The sequence below is a fragment of the Hyla sarda genome, chromosome 5 (genome assembly GCF_029499605.1).
Source record: "Hyla sarda isolate aHylSar1 chromosome 5, aHylSar1.hap1, whole genome shotgun sequence".
Lineage (NCBI taxonomy): Eukaryota > Metazoa > Chordata > Amphibia > Anura > Hylidae > Hyla > Hyla sarda.
The window spans coordinates 166,039,319-166,055,661 of NC_079193.1; the positions used below are offsets into that span (position 1 = coordinate 166,039,319).

At 41.6% G+C, this 16,343-nt stretch overlaps 1 protein-coding gene across 4 annotated transcripts in view; it reads right to left on the bottom strand.

Annotated features, from left to right (window-relative positions):
• The window catches only part of DNAJC13 (DnaJ heat shock protein family (Hsp40) member C13), a 244,401-nt gene that overhangs the window by 198,692 nt on the left and 29,366 nt on the right, over positions 1-16,343 (bottom strand). For all 4 annotated transcript variants that reach the window (XR_008844053.1, XM_056520651.1, XM_056520650.1 and 1 more), the window contains exon 2: positions 750-830. Coding sequence is in view for 3 of the 4 variants with exons in the window: in XM_056520650.1 (XP_056376625.1) it covers positions 750-830 (81 nt within the window). In the remaining variant the exon portion in view is untranslated. The remainder of the gene's footprint in view (positions 1-749; positions 831-16,343) is intronic.

Consider the following 16,343-nt stretch of genomic DNA (forward strand, 5'->3'; position numbering starts at 1 on the left):
CACAGCCTCTCTAAATAATTCTATTCCCTCATTTCTTGCTGTTTGGGAACCCTGGGACTGATTTTCTGATAAACAGCCACCTACCATTTCTTCCCTCTCTTCTCCTTCTTTCTTATCTCTTCCCCCCTTCCCTCTCTCCGGATCTTGTGGTGTGTTCGGTGTCTGTCTTTGTGGCCCTATAGTGACAAAATATATAAGACCTTGGGGAAGATTTATCAAAACCTGTACAGAGGAAAAGTTGCTGAGTTGACTATAGCAACCAATCAGATCGCTTCTTTATTTTTTGAAAAGGCCTCTGAAAATCGAAAAAGAAGACATCTGATTGGTTGCTATGGGCAACTCAGCAACTTTTCCTCTGGAGAGGTTTTGATAAATCCCCCCCCCCCCCCCCTTTGTGTTTAACCTCTTCCCACATTCCCATCCATCCAGCCCACTCCATATGTGATGGATGCCGGATGTATATTACAGCTGACTCATGTGCCCAGCTCAGGAAGTGTAACTATAAAATGTGAATAAAATAAATAATAATTAGAAATCTAAATTTCTAAAAAAGAAATGTTAATGCTAGATTCAGGCAGTATGAGTTCCCACCCAACTATACAGTGAAAAGTGCAGATAGTCAAATAACATGGTAAAATCCTCATATATTTGGAAATTGACTGTGGGCCCAGCAACATAATAAAAACACCTTTGAAATCAGGGCACCTAAAATATTTTAAAGAAAAAAAAAAAAAACTACTACTACTTACTTCCCTCTCCAGGAATGTTTTGTGGTATAGAAACAGGCTAGATCCTTGTTCTCTCGAATTATATTCATTTTGCATGGAGGCCTGAAAAATGAAGAAACATATAGCATATAAATATTTAATGTGCACAAGAAATGTAACAAGCAAAACAAAAACAGGTACAAAATGAAAACGCATAATTTATGAAGAATGCTACCTTGCCTTCATTGTTTCAGTCACAGCTCTAATAGCAGTAGTGTCTAGCATGGCTTTACAGCTCACTACAACTTTGTCCCAGTCAAGTGAAATGAGACAGATCTGTAAATACCAGGCACAGATGCTAAAAGAAAGGAGACTTTGCAACTTTAACCAACCAATAAGCGGGGTTGCCAAGAGATAGACCTCCACCAATCTGATATACATGGCCTAATCAAAGGCTAGTCCACCAATATCCTAGTCATGAATTTTTTTTTCAAATATTAGATCAAAGTGTAATAAAATAAGAAAAGAAAAAACAAAAAACGTATTTTTCCCTTTTTCACTGTTTTGCTAGGATAGCTACATCTTAGGGTAATTTGTAATAATTTTGGAAGAATCTAACATTAGACATGGGGAACCGAATATCTGTAAGGGTGAATTCATATCTCATTTTCACTCTCCGGCAGCCAGATCCGGTGGAAGAATTCCACTCACCGGCAGCTGAAGTTGGTTCATTTTCTAGCTTTTGGTCCGGACTGAAAACCGCAGAAGACCACGGTTTACAGTCGGAGCCAAAAAGGGAATATGGTTAGAAAATTTGTCAACCAGAGTTACTGGCTTATTGAAATGAAGGAGGTAAAGAACGAGTCCAGCAATAGGTGATTTTTAAACTCTCCCGCTGGATCTGACTGCCGGAGAGTGGAAATGTGATGTGAATGATCCCTAGGGCTATGTTTACACAGTGGAATGTCCGCATGGAAATTTTCCACAGGCAGCAGAGCGCTGGCAGAACCTGGCGGTGCTAGGACCGCTCAGAGGTGCGCTGTCTCATAGAAGGCAATGCATTTCCAAGCAGAATACACAAATACATTGAACAGGTTGCGGACGCAGGAATCGGGATATGCGCGGCAGATGTTGCTGCTGTGGAAATTCTGACATGTGTACAGAGCAGCAGAATCCCATTGAAATCAATTGGACTCTGCTGCGGAATGTCTGTGTGTAATATTCAAGCGGGATTCTGCACAGACATTCTGCCGTGTGAACATAGCCGAAGGTTATGTTCACACAGCAGAGTTTCGGTGCTGAATTCCTCTGCAGCAAAGTCTCATTGATTTCAATAGGATTCTGCTGCAACGTTCACATGGTAGAATTTCCCAGAATTAATTTTATCTAACAAATTTGTAGAATAAATATATCTGGGTAAGAAGGAAAGCAAGAACTATTTCTGTACATTTAGTAACAGACACACTACAGCTCTTTGCATTGTTTTCAAACAACGTCTGCCCAATTTCTAATGGCCTCCTGACAAACTGCTAACATCAGTTTTACTTACTGACACCAGTCTCCGTTTTAGAACCCAGCTCAATACAACCAAAGCTGTAGTATTACATTGGAAGGTAATTTCATCGTTAAATTACAATGACTGAATTTAGTAAAAAGATAATGAATAAAATATGAAAAGGTATGGTAACAGGAAATGCTTAAACAAAACTTAGCAGACCACACTACAGCCTATAGTTGCATAGGTCTTTCATTAAATCTGATTGTACAAAAAGTATACTTTTAAAAGCTGTACAAATCTGAACATAAAACATATTTGCTGACCACACTGATCAGCTGCAATACTCCAGGATCAAGGAAACAAGTGTTTAAATGGGCACTGTCAGATACAAAAACTTTTTATATGTTGTACATCTTGACAAAAAATTAATCTTTCTAATATACTTTATAAGAAAATGTTATTTTCTTATTATAGAAATCATGGCTTATATTAGGGATGTCCCGATACAACAATTACCAATACCTATTAGAACAATACAATAAATAACACATAGAAAAAAGCATGTCATTCCATGTGTGATTGCAATATAACAAACAAATTGTGAAATCCCCCCCCCCCCATTTCATCATAGCTATTCCCTTGATTTCAAATAACCATTTGCCTCATACTATCAGGGGAATGGGCTATATAAAATCAGGGGAATTGGCATATGAAAGGGGAATGGTCATAAAAAGAAGGGGGAATGGGCATATGAAATTCATATAGCCATTCCTATTCATATGCCCATTCCCCCCTATATACCATCATTTGCACCCACTTCATATGCCCATTCCCCTCATTTGCACCCTCCTTCATATGCCCATTCCCCTCATTTGCACCCCCCTTCATATGCCTATTTCCTCCCTCATATACCCATTCTACCCCCTTATTTAATTACTTTTCACTGACTGAACATGAAATGGAAAGAAATTAACTAATTTCTCCTCCATTTCATGCACCATACCTGCCTGCTCTTATTGCTCCCTCCCATGCAGATGCAGCATAGAGCACTGGGAGGAAGTGGATTTAACTTCCTTCCAGTGCTAGGTTACCTCATGGACTTGGGAGCCGCCGCTGCACAGAAGTCCCGCCCCCATGCCGATCAGCTAAGACACAGGACTCACTGAAGTCACTGCACAAGCTGCGACCCCCACACCGATGAGCTAGGACACAGGATCCGCCAATCAGTTGATCAGGTATTGATAACGTTATCGGTGACATTTGCACGAGTACAAGTACTCGTGCAAATGTCCAGTATCGGACATCCTTAGCCTAGATTTTTTTTAAAACACACCATCCAAAATACAATCCTGTCTGGCTGCAGAATCATCTTTGTCCAAGCTAAAGCACAGGCAGGGACAAAGTCAAGTAATGAATGTGGGACTAGCACTCCTCTGTGCCCACTCCTGTCCTATCAGACTGCAGAAGAGTGAAGGGTGTTGCAGAGCAGCCTGCAGGGATTGGCTGAAGAGACCCAGCACTCAGGGAGTAAGTAATCATGCAGTGAGGACACCCCCTCTCCAGAGCACAGAATGACAAAGGAAGTGAGCAACAGAAAAGAAATGTGAGAGAAATATAGGTGCTAGACACAAATATTATATGATCATAATCAGGATTAGGTAATGAGTAACATAAAAGCTTTTTTTGTGGGATATGTACTGGTATTCTTTAAATTTTCATGCAGTGCCATACCAGGAGAAAAGAAGCTTTACCTAGTGCATATGAAAACCATTGGAAAATGTAAGTAACGTTTGGGTCCATCACAGATACAGTGGGGAGAACAAGTATTTTATACAATGTAAATTTTGCAGGTTTTCCTACTTACAAAGCATGTAGAGGTCTGTAATTTTTTATCATAGGTACTCTTCAACTGTGAGAGATAGACTCTAAAGCAAAAATCCGGAAAATCACATTGTATGATTTAAAAAAAATTTAATTTGCTTTTTATTGCATATTGCATGACATAAGTATTTGATCACCTACCAACCAGTAAGAATTCCGGCTCCCACAGACCTGTAAGGCTAGGTTCAGACTACGGAAATTCCGCTTGCTAAAATGTATAGTGTAGTGAATGGTTTTCCGTTTACAAATTCACACTTCGGAATTTGTGAAGCAGAATTTGTGAAGGGAAAATCCGCTTAGAAATTTTCGCCTGAAGAAAGGGATTGCTCTTTCTTCAGGCGCAAATCTGCGCGGAACACATTGCAGTCTATTGGAGATTGCAGTGTCCGCTCGGTCCTAGCGTCGACTGATTCAGCCGGCGCTGGCCGCACTCGGAATCTCCGGGCGGAAATTTTCTGCCCGGAGATTCCGTAGTCTGAACCTAGCCTTATTTTTCTTTATGAAGCCCTCCTGTTCTCCACTCATTACCTGTATTAACTGCACCTGTTTGAACTCGTTATCTGTATAAAAGACACCTGTCCACAAACTCAAACAGACTCCAACCTCTCTACAATGGCCAAGACCAGAGAGCTGTGTAAGGACATCAGGGATAAAATTGTAGACCTGTAAAAGGTTGGCATGGGCTACCGGACAATAGGCAAGCAGCTCGGTGAGAAGGCAACAACTGCTGGCCCAATTAATAGAAAATGGAAGACGTTCAAGATGACGGTAAATCTCCCTCGGTCTGAGGCTTCATGCAAGATCTCAACTAGCGGGGACATCAATGACCATGAGAAAGTTGGGGGATCAGCCCAGAACTACATGGCAGGACCTGATCAATGACCTGAAGAGAGCTGGGAGCACAGTACCCAAGAAAATCAATAATAACACACTACGCTGTTATGGATTAAAATCCTGCAGCGCATGCAAGACCCCCCCTGTTCATGCCAGTGCATGTCCAGGCCCGTCTGAAGTTTACCAATGACCATCTGGATGATCCAGAGGAGGAATGGGAGAAGGTTGTGTGGTCTGATGAGACAAAAATAGAGCTTTATGTTCTAAACTCCACTCGTTGGGGTTGTACTGATCCTTCTTCCTACAAACAAAAGAACACCATCCAAACCAAGAGGCATGAAGGTGGAAACATCATTCTTTGGGGGTGCTTTTCTGCAAAGGGGGCAAGATGACTGCACCGTATTGAGAGGAGGATGGATGGGGCTCTGTATCACATGATCTTGGCCAACAACCTCTTTTCCTCAGTAAGAACACTGAACATGGGTCGTGGCTGGGTCTTCCAGCATGACAACGACCCAAAACACACAGCCAGGTCAACTAAGGAGTGGCTCTGTAAGAAGCATCTTAAGGTCCTGGAGTGGCATAGCAGGTCTCCAGACCTGAACAAAAAGGAACATTTTTGGAGGGAGCTGAAAGTCTGTATGGCCCAGCAACAGCCCCAAAACATGAAGAATCTGGAGAAGGTCTGTATGGAGGAGTGAGCTAAAATCCCTGCTGCAGTGTGTGCAAATAAAGAACTACAAGAAACGTTTGAACTCTGTAATTGTAAACAAAGGTTTCTGTACCAAATACATTTTCTGATGTATCAAATACTTATGTCATGCAATAAAATGTTTTTTTTTTTTTATATCATACAATGCTATTTTCTGGATTTTTGTTTTAGATTTGGTCTCTCACAGTTGAGTAGTACCTATGATATACAATTACCGTATATACTTCTACATGCTTTGTAAGTAGGAAAACCTGCAAAATCGGCACTGTATCAAATACTTGTTCTCTGCACTGTACTTATTTGTAACCCCACTCTGTTCTATCTGATGAGAATTAAATAAAGGACAAGTCTCTAATAACTCAGACATGATATTTAACATGAGGCTTCCATGCCAAACCAATTTAGTGCATGCTTTTTTTCTTAAGCAAACTCTTTCATAGAAACACTACATATAAATATGCCCGGTTATGCAGAACTCTTACATGCACTATGGAGTCAGCCATTACTGCGTAGCACAATTAGAAGTCTAGAGCAAGTCTGAAAAAGCTCATGACCAATGGAAATTATACCAGCAACTTGTACCCATCATACAGTACCTCACACAAAAGACCACAGTGCTAAGAGCAGACAACATAGATGTCCCATCAAACCTCATAGGTCATAAACATTAACCGCATTTTTTCTTAAAGAATAACCACACTGGCTACGGTCACTCAGTTAATAAGTTTACATAAGAATTATTCATTGATAATGTTATGGATTGTGGCTCAAAGTCATAAGACACTGACAGACTATTTCCAATTACATAAGTGCTAAAAAGAAATAACATTATTTGGGGCTTTTGACTACTCTACTCTTACAAGTCCAGAATCTGCATGAGTAAGGAGTAAGTAGTGGTCAAGATGGAATTTAACCTTGAAAGGATTCCTTTAGAAAGCAAGTGAGATTTAGGAAAGAGTAAGGTCCTGTAAAAATGTAATAACTTTACTGTGACACAGAGTTAAAGGGGTACTCCAGTGCTTACACATATTATCCCCTATCCAAAGGATAGGGGTTAAGATGCCTGATCGCGGGAGTCCCGCAGCTGGGGACGCCCGGGATCATGCACGCGGCACCCAGTTTGTAATCAGTACCCGGAGCGTGTTCGCTCCGGGTCTGATTACGGTCGACCACACGGCCGGCGGCGTGTGACATCACGCCTCCGCCCCCGTGTGACGTCACGCTCCGGCCCTCAATGCAAGCTTACGGGAGGGGGCGTGAGAGCTATCACGCCCCCTCCCGTAGGCTTGCATTGAGGGGCGGCGCGTGACGTCACACGCCGCCGGCCCTGCGGTCCCCGATAATCAGACCCGGAGCGAACACGCTCCGGGGACTGATTACAAATGGGGTGCCGCGTGCGGGACTCCCGCGATCAGGCATCTTATCCCCTATCCTTTGGATAGGGGATAAGATGTGTAAGCACCGGTGTACCCCTTCAAAGAGAAACTCCCAACTCTCCAGCCTTGGTTTGTTTTAATCAACACAGAAAAATGGCACAAAACTGTCTTTTTAAAAGATTCCTCAGCAATGTTTTTCATAAGGAAAACTATTTAACAGATCAATCTCAATAACCTGGGGGCTGATATGTCCCTTTTAAAGGGGTTTTACTATTACATTCCATAGTCTCTGTTTGCAGGGGGTCTAACCACTGGGACCCCTGTCATCTCAAAAACAGGACTTCTGAATGAGACACAGCAAGACTTGACCACCATTTTATCTGGTGTCTATGGTCTATGTGCCAAGCAATGCACTCCGTTATCTTCAGTCCTCCTATAGACAGTCAGTGGGCGGGGGGTCAAGTCTGCATACTGCCACTTCATTCAGAGTCCTTCAAGATTGTGGGGGTCCAATTGTTGAAATAAAATTTAAGGCTTTGTTCATACCTAGCTTTTTTTGTAAAGTCAGTATATACCTAGGCTGTAGTAGTCACTTAGTATATTTGTATTATTTTAGATTGTAAAGTAAATTTGAGAAAAGTCCCCTGTTGCTACTATTCTGAAGCTCATAGAGTTCCTGTTAGATGCTCAGTCCAGTCTCAACACTCCAAATCCATTCAAAGATCTACCTCAGATAGGGTGAATGGGCATTACTTCTTATAAGTCTAGACAGGACTAGAAAGTTAAGATCAGCAGAAACTACTATTGCTTTAGAATGCTAGGAGCAGTGAACAAGTGAGGGTAGTACTGCTTTTTTCTTTTTTTTTTTTTACATTTTACAAAGATCTAAAAAGAAGAAAAAAAAAAAAGATAACTCCTCGAAAAAAAAAAAAGCTTTTAATTTTAAGGCCATACAGCCAAGCCCTATTTGGATGGCACTGAAAAGATTAATATTTCTGTTTTCTTTAGCAATTTCTTTTACCACGGTTTGTATTATTAGATGTAATCTTATAATGCTTTACACAAGGAATATTTTTATATATAATAAGAAATGGATAAAAAGCATCCATCAAACACATGGAAAGTATTTGTCACTTGGAAAGACTTAATCCTGACACTAATCTTTTATGTGGAAGTAAGTCAGATGGAAAATCCACTTATAAGATTCCATAGCACCTGTTGTCTGAGACACGAGTGAAGGTGTCAGAGACACATCCCAAGCCAAGATAATAAACTAAATCAAAGATTTAATGGTTAAAAAATATAGCGTAAATGATAAGATTCAGTTTATGCGCCTGCCAATAGTCTAGGAAGTGCCATGTGGTAAATGAAAGGTTAAATCAACCTGCCGACACAACAACATACATTACAATGAAATCATTTATTTCATACCTTTAAGTCAAAGAGGGGTGGCTAGGAACATCGGTGCCCTAGGGCCACAACAACTTTGTGGTCTGAATGTCTGCCCTGTTGTTCGATTAACATGTATGGCTCGGCTTACAGTGCTAAGCCCTACTTAAACCATGCATGTGCCCCACCACCACCAAGAGAGATCTGTTCTTGTCTCTCCACAGGCACAGGCGCAGTGAGTGTAAGAACTGAGGCTGTGGCTTCAATAGCTAACCACGCCATCCCCACAATTGGAAATAATTTCTGTGCAGGGTTCGATGCCATAAGCTTGTTGAGCACACAGCAAGGGGGCAGTCATTTGGACCATAGAGGCATTGAGACCATATGACATAGAAGACCCTATGCCATGCTTATTTGACCCTTACATGGCCGATACAACAGCATTTTTTATTGCAATAAAGACAAGACAACAGTTTTCAAAAGAATGAAATGAATGCTTTAAATTTAAATGCATGATACAGTGCCAGTATGACAGATTTGCTTTAAGTGTATTGAAAAGCTTGTGACATAACTGTATAAGTGTACAAGTATATCATTTTATTCATTTACTGTGCTTCTTATTGGTAGCACAGTATGAGGACAATGCAAGAAGGTAGATATTATGGTACAGTCCTACAAAAGGTAACTACTACGTGTAGACAAAACCATGCCAACATGCAGTGGCCAATGGCCACATGATTTTCTAGCCACAATGTGAGGTCATACCCTTAGAGAGTTCTGATAAAAGGGGTAATCGGGGCATTAAAACAAAGTCTTTGAGTGAACTTACGTCCACATAGTCAGGTCACCAGTGCAGCCAGTGACACACTGATGCCTTTCCTGCAGGAATGAAATGTCACAGGAAACAGAGCACCAAGAATAAGAAGCCATCAGAATGGCAACTAAGGGGGATTGAAGCAGAAAAGTATGTTTCTTATCTTTTCATATCTTTCTTATCTTGAAGAGTACCCGCCCCCACAGGATGCGCTCCAAGAGTTTAGTATGAATGGAATAACCCTTTAACAGAGCTAAGGTCAAATGCCACATTGTTTATGTCCAAAACAGTCTGTTTTATGGCAGCCTGGGTCTGTTGCTTCCTAGGCAATCTGGCCACAAGCCGGTGTATTCATGAGAGAGCGCTCTCCCATCTACTCACGGGGGGGGGGGGGGGGGGGGGGCTTGCTCAACAGGCTGCTGTGTATGTGCATAAATACAGAAGCTGGTCAGTCACCGCAGATTAGGGCGAGAAATAAGGAAAGGGCCCTCCCCTTATAAATACACCAGACTCATAACTATAAGTCCATTGTATTCTTCCAGTGCTTCTATTAACCAAACAACACATTTTATTCTGCTGATTTGGCTACTAGGCATATGGACCTATAGCTCTATGCTGCCTTTATATAGGTAGACACAGTTCGTAGACAGACAGCGCGGCACTACTATCCCTTCAGGTGCAGAACGATGATGACACGGCAGACCAGGACTATAGTTTGCTGGGGGTGGTGCTCTGACTAGCAATAGTGCATAGAATCGCAACAAAGAAGGAGAGAAGAATAATCGGCAACTCACCACGGCCAGCTGAGTATATCTTCTTTTATTGATTCATACTCGCAAACATCTCATTTGGGAAGAGGGTAGTGGGGGGACACAGGATGGCGACCAAGCTCCGTTTCGCACGATGTTCGTGCTTCCTCCGGCCGGAGGAAGCACGAACATCGTGCGAAACGGAGCTTGGTCGCCATCCTGTGTCCCCCCACTACCCTCTTCCCAAATGAGATGTTTGCGAGTATGAATCAATAAAAGAAGATATACTCAGCTGGCCGTGGTGAGTTGCCGATTATTCTTCTCTCCTTCTTTGTTGCCTTTATATAGGACTACCAGATCTACAAGTAGGGCTGCAACGATTAAATCAACTTTAAATCGATAAAAATTGATAAAGGGAATCATCCATAAACCTAACTAGAGTAACTACTTTCCCTGCCCCTACATGTTCCCCTTCCCTTCCCTTCCTCTCCGGTCTCTCCCCGACGATGCTGCTGCCGAAGATGCTAGCTTCAGCAGTCGTGAGCCGCCGCTGCCTGTTCCTCTACGCCTACGGTCCTGGCATCATGGGAGCCCCCTCGAACCGGCCAGAAGCTCCATTCTCAATCCTCACTGCAGTTACAGATCTTCCTGGTGCATGGAGGTAGACACCATCCCTAAAGTCTGGGTACTGCTCCTTCTCCCCTGCAGCGAGGCTCCAGCTCATAGGTTAACACTTAAGGTGCTCTCCCTTCACTCCCCTGTTAACCCTTCAGATGCTATCCATTAACACTTCAGGTGCTGTCCCCTCTCTCTTTCCCCCGTTAACCCTAACCCCGCAGATTTTTTTGTTTGATCCAAATAATCAATCTGTCAACTAAATCGATTTTTAAAATCATATTTAGTTGCATCCCTATCTAAAAGAACTTTTACATCCATTTCCCAGTTCCCATTAGCATCAATGGTTTTTCTACAACAGCAGACAAATTCTACTGCTATGCATGAGAGAGCACAAGCTAACAGAAAATGTGCTGACTGTACAATGTAGCACATGTGCCAGGTACCAAGACATTTCCATACTGGTACTATTTTTGTCAAAATGATTATTAAGCACAACAAAAAAAAATTATTCATTAACACAGGGGCACATTCAAAGGTCAAGATTTCCAACCTGCCTGTGCAGAAGGGCACTGTCAAAGAAAGAAAATCAAGATGAATGTGGACTTTAGCACTCTACTCCAAGGTTGGCATAAGACATACACAAAAAAAAAAAAAAAAACATATATATATATATATACACACACACACACACACACACATATACACACATATATATCTCATTACAGCATTCCACAAGGTGGAATTTTAAGCAGATCCCAAAAAGCCCTAAACACCTCTGGTCGTGCAAAGAATAAAAATATTGCTGATGACCTGAAACATTTACCTTTGACAAATTTGAATCTTTATATTCCCACATGCAGGTTAAAGGGGGTACTCTGGTGGGGAAAAAAACATTTTTTATATCAACTGGTGCCAAAAAGTTAAAAACAGATCTGTAAATTACTTCTATTTAAAAAAATCTTAATCATTCCAGTACTTATCAGCTGCTGTATACTACAGAGGAAGTTGTATAGTTCTTTTAAGTCTGACCACAGTGCTCTCTGCTGACACCTCTGTCCATTAGAGATGAGCAAACTTACAGTAATTCGATTCGTCACGAACTTCTCAGCTTGGCAGTTGCTGACTTTGGCCTGCATAAATTAGTTCAGCTTCAGGTGCTCCGGTGGGCGGGAAAAGGTGGATACAGTCCTAGAAGAGAGAGTCTGCAGCCACCGGAGCACCTGAAAGCTGAACTAATTTATGGCTAAAGTCATCAACTGCCGAGCCTAGAAGTTTGTGACGAATCGAATCACTGTAAGTTCGATCATCTTTAATGGACAGAGGTGTCAGCAGAGAGCACTGTGGTCAGACTGAAAAGAACTATGCAACTTCCCCTGGAGCATACAGCAGCTGATAAGTACTGGAAGGGTGAAGATTTTTATAAAGAATTTACAGATCTGTTAAACTTTCTGGCACCAGTTGATTAGAAATTTTAATTTTTTTCCCCACTGGAGTACCCCTTTAACACACACATCCAAAACTACGCCCCATGCGTGGAAGAGGTAGGATGTTTTTGTTTATCCTATAAGGGTGCGTTCATAATTCGGAATAGGAGAGGAATCGTTGCGTGAAATTTGCGCAAAAATCGTGCAGTATATAGGAGGAACTTTTTTTTTTTGCTGGACTACAACCACCAATTGGAATTTCCCTTTTTATGTATTAATTTTTTTCGTGCAGATTTTCAGTGTGAATTTCGTGTGGAAACGATTTCAAGCAGAATTTTTTTTTACCACTGACTTCAATGGACTTCTGCTCGCGTATTCCGCAAGAAGAGTTAACATGTTCTTTCTCCTAGGGGGAACGGATTGGGACAGTGCCCTAAGTACTAAAAGTACACAGGCTAAATGGGACACTTTTAAAGAGCATCCTAAATAGATATTGTGAACTACATATACCCTACAAAACAAAAAACTGGATGTCCAGCGCCAAGGTTCGTGCAAAACAGATTCTTTAATGCTTAAAATGCCATAGCAGGGGTCATATAGTGACGCGTTTCAGGTGCGTTAGCACCCTTAATCGTACATATACCCTACAGGAATAAAAGGGCTAGAAATAGGTGAAAACCAATTAGGCTAACCAAAACAGTTAAGAAAGTAATAAACAATAAGAGGAAAGCATAAGTGGGGAAACATTAAAGAATTATAAGGAGAGAAATTAAATCTGTAATAAATAAACAAAACTAGCGAAAATTCAAGCAGAGAAAAGAATTGCCAAAGAAAGTAAAAAAAAAAACAAAAAAAAACTAATATTCATCGCATACATAAATAATAAGAAATTTGAAACTGAAAATGTTGGCCCCTTGAGAAATAATATGGGGGTAACGGTGGAGGAGCATGAGGAAAAGGCCAATCTACTAAATGATTTATCTACTGTATTTACAAAAGAACATCCAATGTCAGATAACAGGAGAAGGAACAAAGTAAATTCTCCAGCACATCTCACCTTTTTAAACCAAGAAAAAAAGTGCGGTACCGCCTTAGTAACAAAAACACACAAATCACTGGTCCCAGATGGCATCCATCCCAGGGTTTTGCAAAAATCAAGTACTGTGCTAGACAGACCCTTATTTCTTGTATTTAAAGATTCTATAATAACAGGCATTGTTCCCCAGGACTGGCTGTTAGCAAATGTGGTACCAATATTCAAACAAGGGTCAAAAATGGATCCCTGGGCACTATAGGCCTGTACGTTTAATATCTGTGGTGGGTAAGATTTTTGAAGGTTTTCTGATAGATGCTATTCTGGAATATCTTAAAACAACCATCTGACAGCAACAACATGTGTTTATGCAGGATCAGTCAGACTAATCTGATCAGCTTCTATGAGGAGGTCAGTTATAGATTGGATCGGAGTGAAGCTGTGGATGTTGTATATCTGGACTTTTCTAAGGCATTTGATTCTGTGCCACACTAAAAGGTTAATACGCAAAATGGAGGATGTTGGGACTAGGGGAGGATACATGTAAATGAGTTAGTAACTGGCTTAGTGACAGGAAGCAGAGGATGGGGATCAATGGAACAAACTCTGGTTGGGTGACAGTTACTAGGAGTCGGAAAGGAATTTTTACTCTTTCATGGGGCAATTGGCATCAGCCTCATGGGTGTTTTATGCCTTCCTCTGGATCAAAATAGTAGGGTTTTAGGTTGAACTCTGTTGACGCGTATCTTTTTCCAACCTTACAAACTATGTTACTATGTGAGGGAGCTCCATTGCTTAACCAGTTTAAAAGTTCGGGAGTTGAGCGGAGAAAGAAAATCGTGTATGTACTCAACTGCTGTAAAATTCAATGGGATCCGTCGGAACATGGCAGTGTAAAAAGGGTCAATTTGGCTACCTTTTTTAGTGCCACACAGAACCCTAAACAGGACGATGCCCATTGGCACTGTGAACGAGCCTTTATATTTGCCTATTTTCTAAGCCTGTCTGACTAGTATATTTTTTCCCCCTCCTCTCAGTAAAAATGGGCGAGACCAACATCAAGTAATGAAATGATTTTCAATTGATAAAATTACTATATTTTTATTTTTTCCAAGCATTTCCTGGTTTTCAAGAAAAAGAAATGGATTTGGCCCCCTGAGGAAGGAGCTAAAGCGCGCTCGGGGTCCAGGTGCAAATCCAGCCACTGATATGGGTGAGTGATTACAGACTTTAACACTTAGCTACAGGGACAGTAAGGGTGGTAGTGACCCCCATATGGGGATAGGAACATGCCACATGGTGCCTCCCATGATGCCTAATCTCTGAGCCATACCTGATACTAATGTGATCACTGCATAGGGATGATTCCCATTTATTGGTATACAACATTGTAGCGGTTTTTGTATTTCTGGCTGGTTTATGTCTGTAATTTTGGCTTGCATCATTACCTTATTGAGATACTGTTTTTAAGTGTAATCTAATAAAAGGTTTTTTTTATTATCTAAGTGGCAGTAAACTTGGATTCTTCTATAGTGTAAAGTATTTTCTAAGCCTGTCTGACTAGTATATTGGTTTTTTTTTTCCTCCTCACAGTCAATTCAGACATGCGATTTTCTGTTATTCCAGGCTGATCGGGTCTCTGGTGACCCGATCACCCAGAAAATAGGGATTATCGGAGCCGTCAGTGACAGCCCCGATCATCCTGAGGGCTAGGAGCGAGGTCGCAGTGCTGCGATATCCTCCTATCCCCTGCCATTGGTCAGAACTGATTCTGACCAATGGCAGCGCAGGACAGTGACATGGCAACCCCCCGTTCTGCCCACCCTTGGATGTCGTGGGGAACGTGGGAAGAAGATGGAGGCCGGTACCTGGAGGAGAAGATGCCTGGGGACCCTTGATCATCGCTGGAGAGAGGCACAGGTAGAGAAACAACGGTGGGAGGGGGGGGGGGGGTGGGGGTAAATGAAAGAGAAAATAGAGTGATCTTTACTGTGGCAACCACTAGGAAGGCCAAACTGCAACTCCCAGAAAGCCCAGACAGCCAAAGACAGCTGTCTGAGCATGCTGGGAGTTGTAGTTTTGCAACATCTGGAGGGTCACAGTTTGGAGACCATTGTTACAGTGGTGCCCAAACGGTAGCCCTCCAGATGTTGCCAAACTACATTTCTCAGCATGTCTAGACTGCCCAGGCATGCTGGGAGTTGTAGTTCTGTAACATCTGTCCCTTCAGATTTAGCAATTTTCATGACATTTTTGAAAATTGCTGCTCTACTTTGAAGCCCTCTAATTCTTTCAAAAAACAAAAATATGTCCATTTTAGGATGCCAACATGAAGTGGACTTATTGTATTTGTGAATAAAAATAACATTTATTGGGAATATCCATTTTCCTTACAAGTAGAGAGCTTCAAAGTTAGAAAAATGCAAAATTTTCATGAAATTTTGGGATTTTTCACCAAAAAAGGATGCAAGTAACGCCAAAAATATACCACCAAAATAAAGTAGAATATGTCACGAAAAAACTCTCAGAATCAGAATATTTGGTAAAAGTGTTTGAGTTATTGATTCGTAAAGCGGTGGTCAGTATTGCGAAAAAGGGCTCAGTCCTTAAGGTGAAAAAGGGCTGCGTCCTTAAGGGGTTAAATGGCATCATCATGGCGAATACGGGTGTATAATCCTACCATGTCTACTGTGGTTAAGCTGCACTCCCCCTGCCACACTTTGTCATCTATACTTTGTAATAGGGCTTTTGTGTCTGCCAGATACAAAGCGACAGAATCTAATAAGGGTCTCAGTAACCAGTCTACAAACCGGGAGAGAGGTTCAGTCACTGATCCACGGCTGGAGACTATGGGTCTTCCCGGAGGGTCCCTGAGACCCTTATGGATTTTGGGAAGGTGGTACCAGTTTGGTTTCACTGGATTTTTAGGAAAAAAATTTTTCGCCATGTCCTCAGAAATGACACCCCGTTCTACACCTTTACGTAGTAGTGTCTGCAGGCGACTCTGGTATAACAATGTAGGGTCCTTATTTAGTTTGACATAGGTAGACGTGTCAGACAATTGTCGCATGGCTTCCTGCGTAGAGGTATCCTTGTCCATAACTACAATATTTATTATTAGCTGTCTATTATTCCTCAACCATATCAGTATCTCTTTCATTAGCCGACAAATGATCCCTCAACACGGGATGAATAAGGCTTTTTAGGTCAGAGATGACACTTCTAGAAATGGTCAAAACTAGAGCCCAGTGACAAAGGGGGAAAATACTTGGATTTCACACCTCCCAAAAATGTGTGCCTCTTTTACA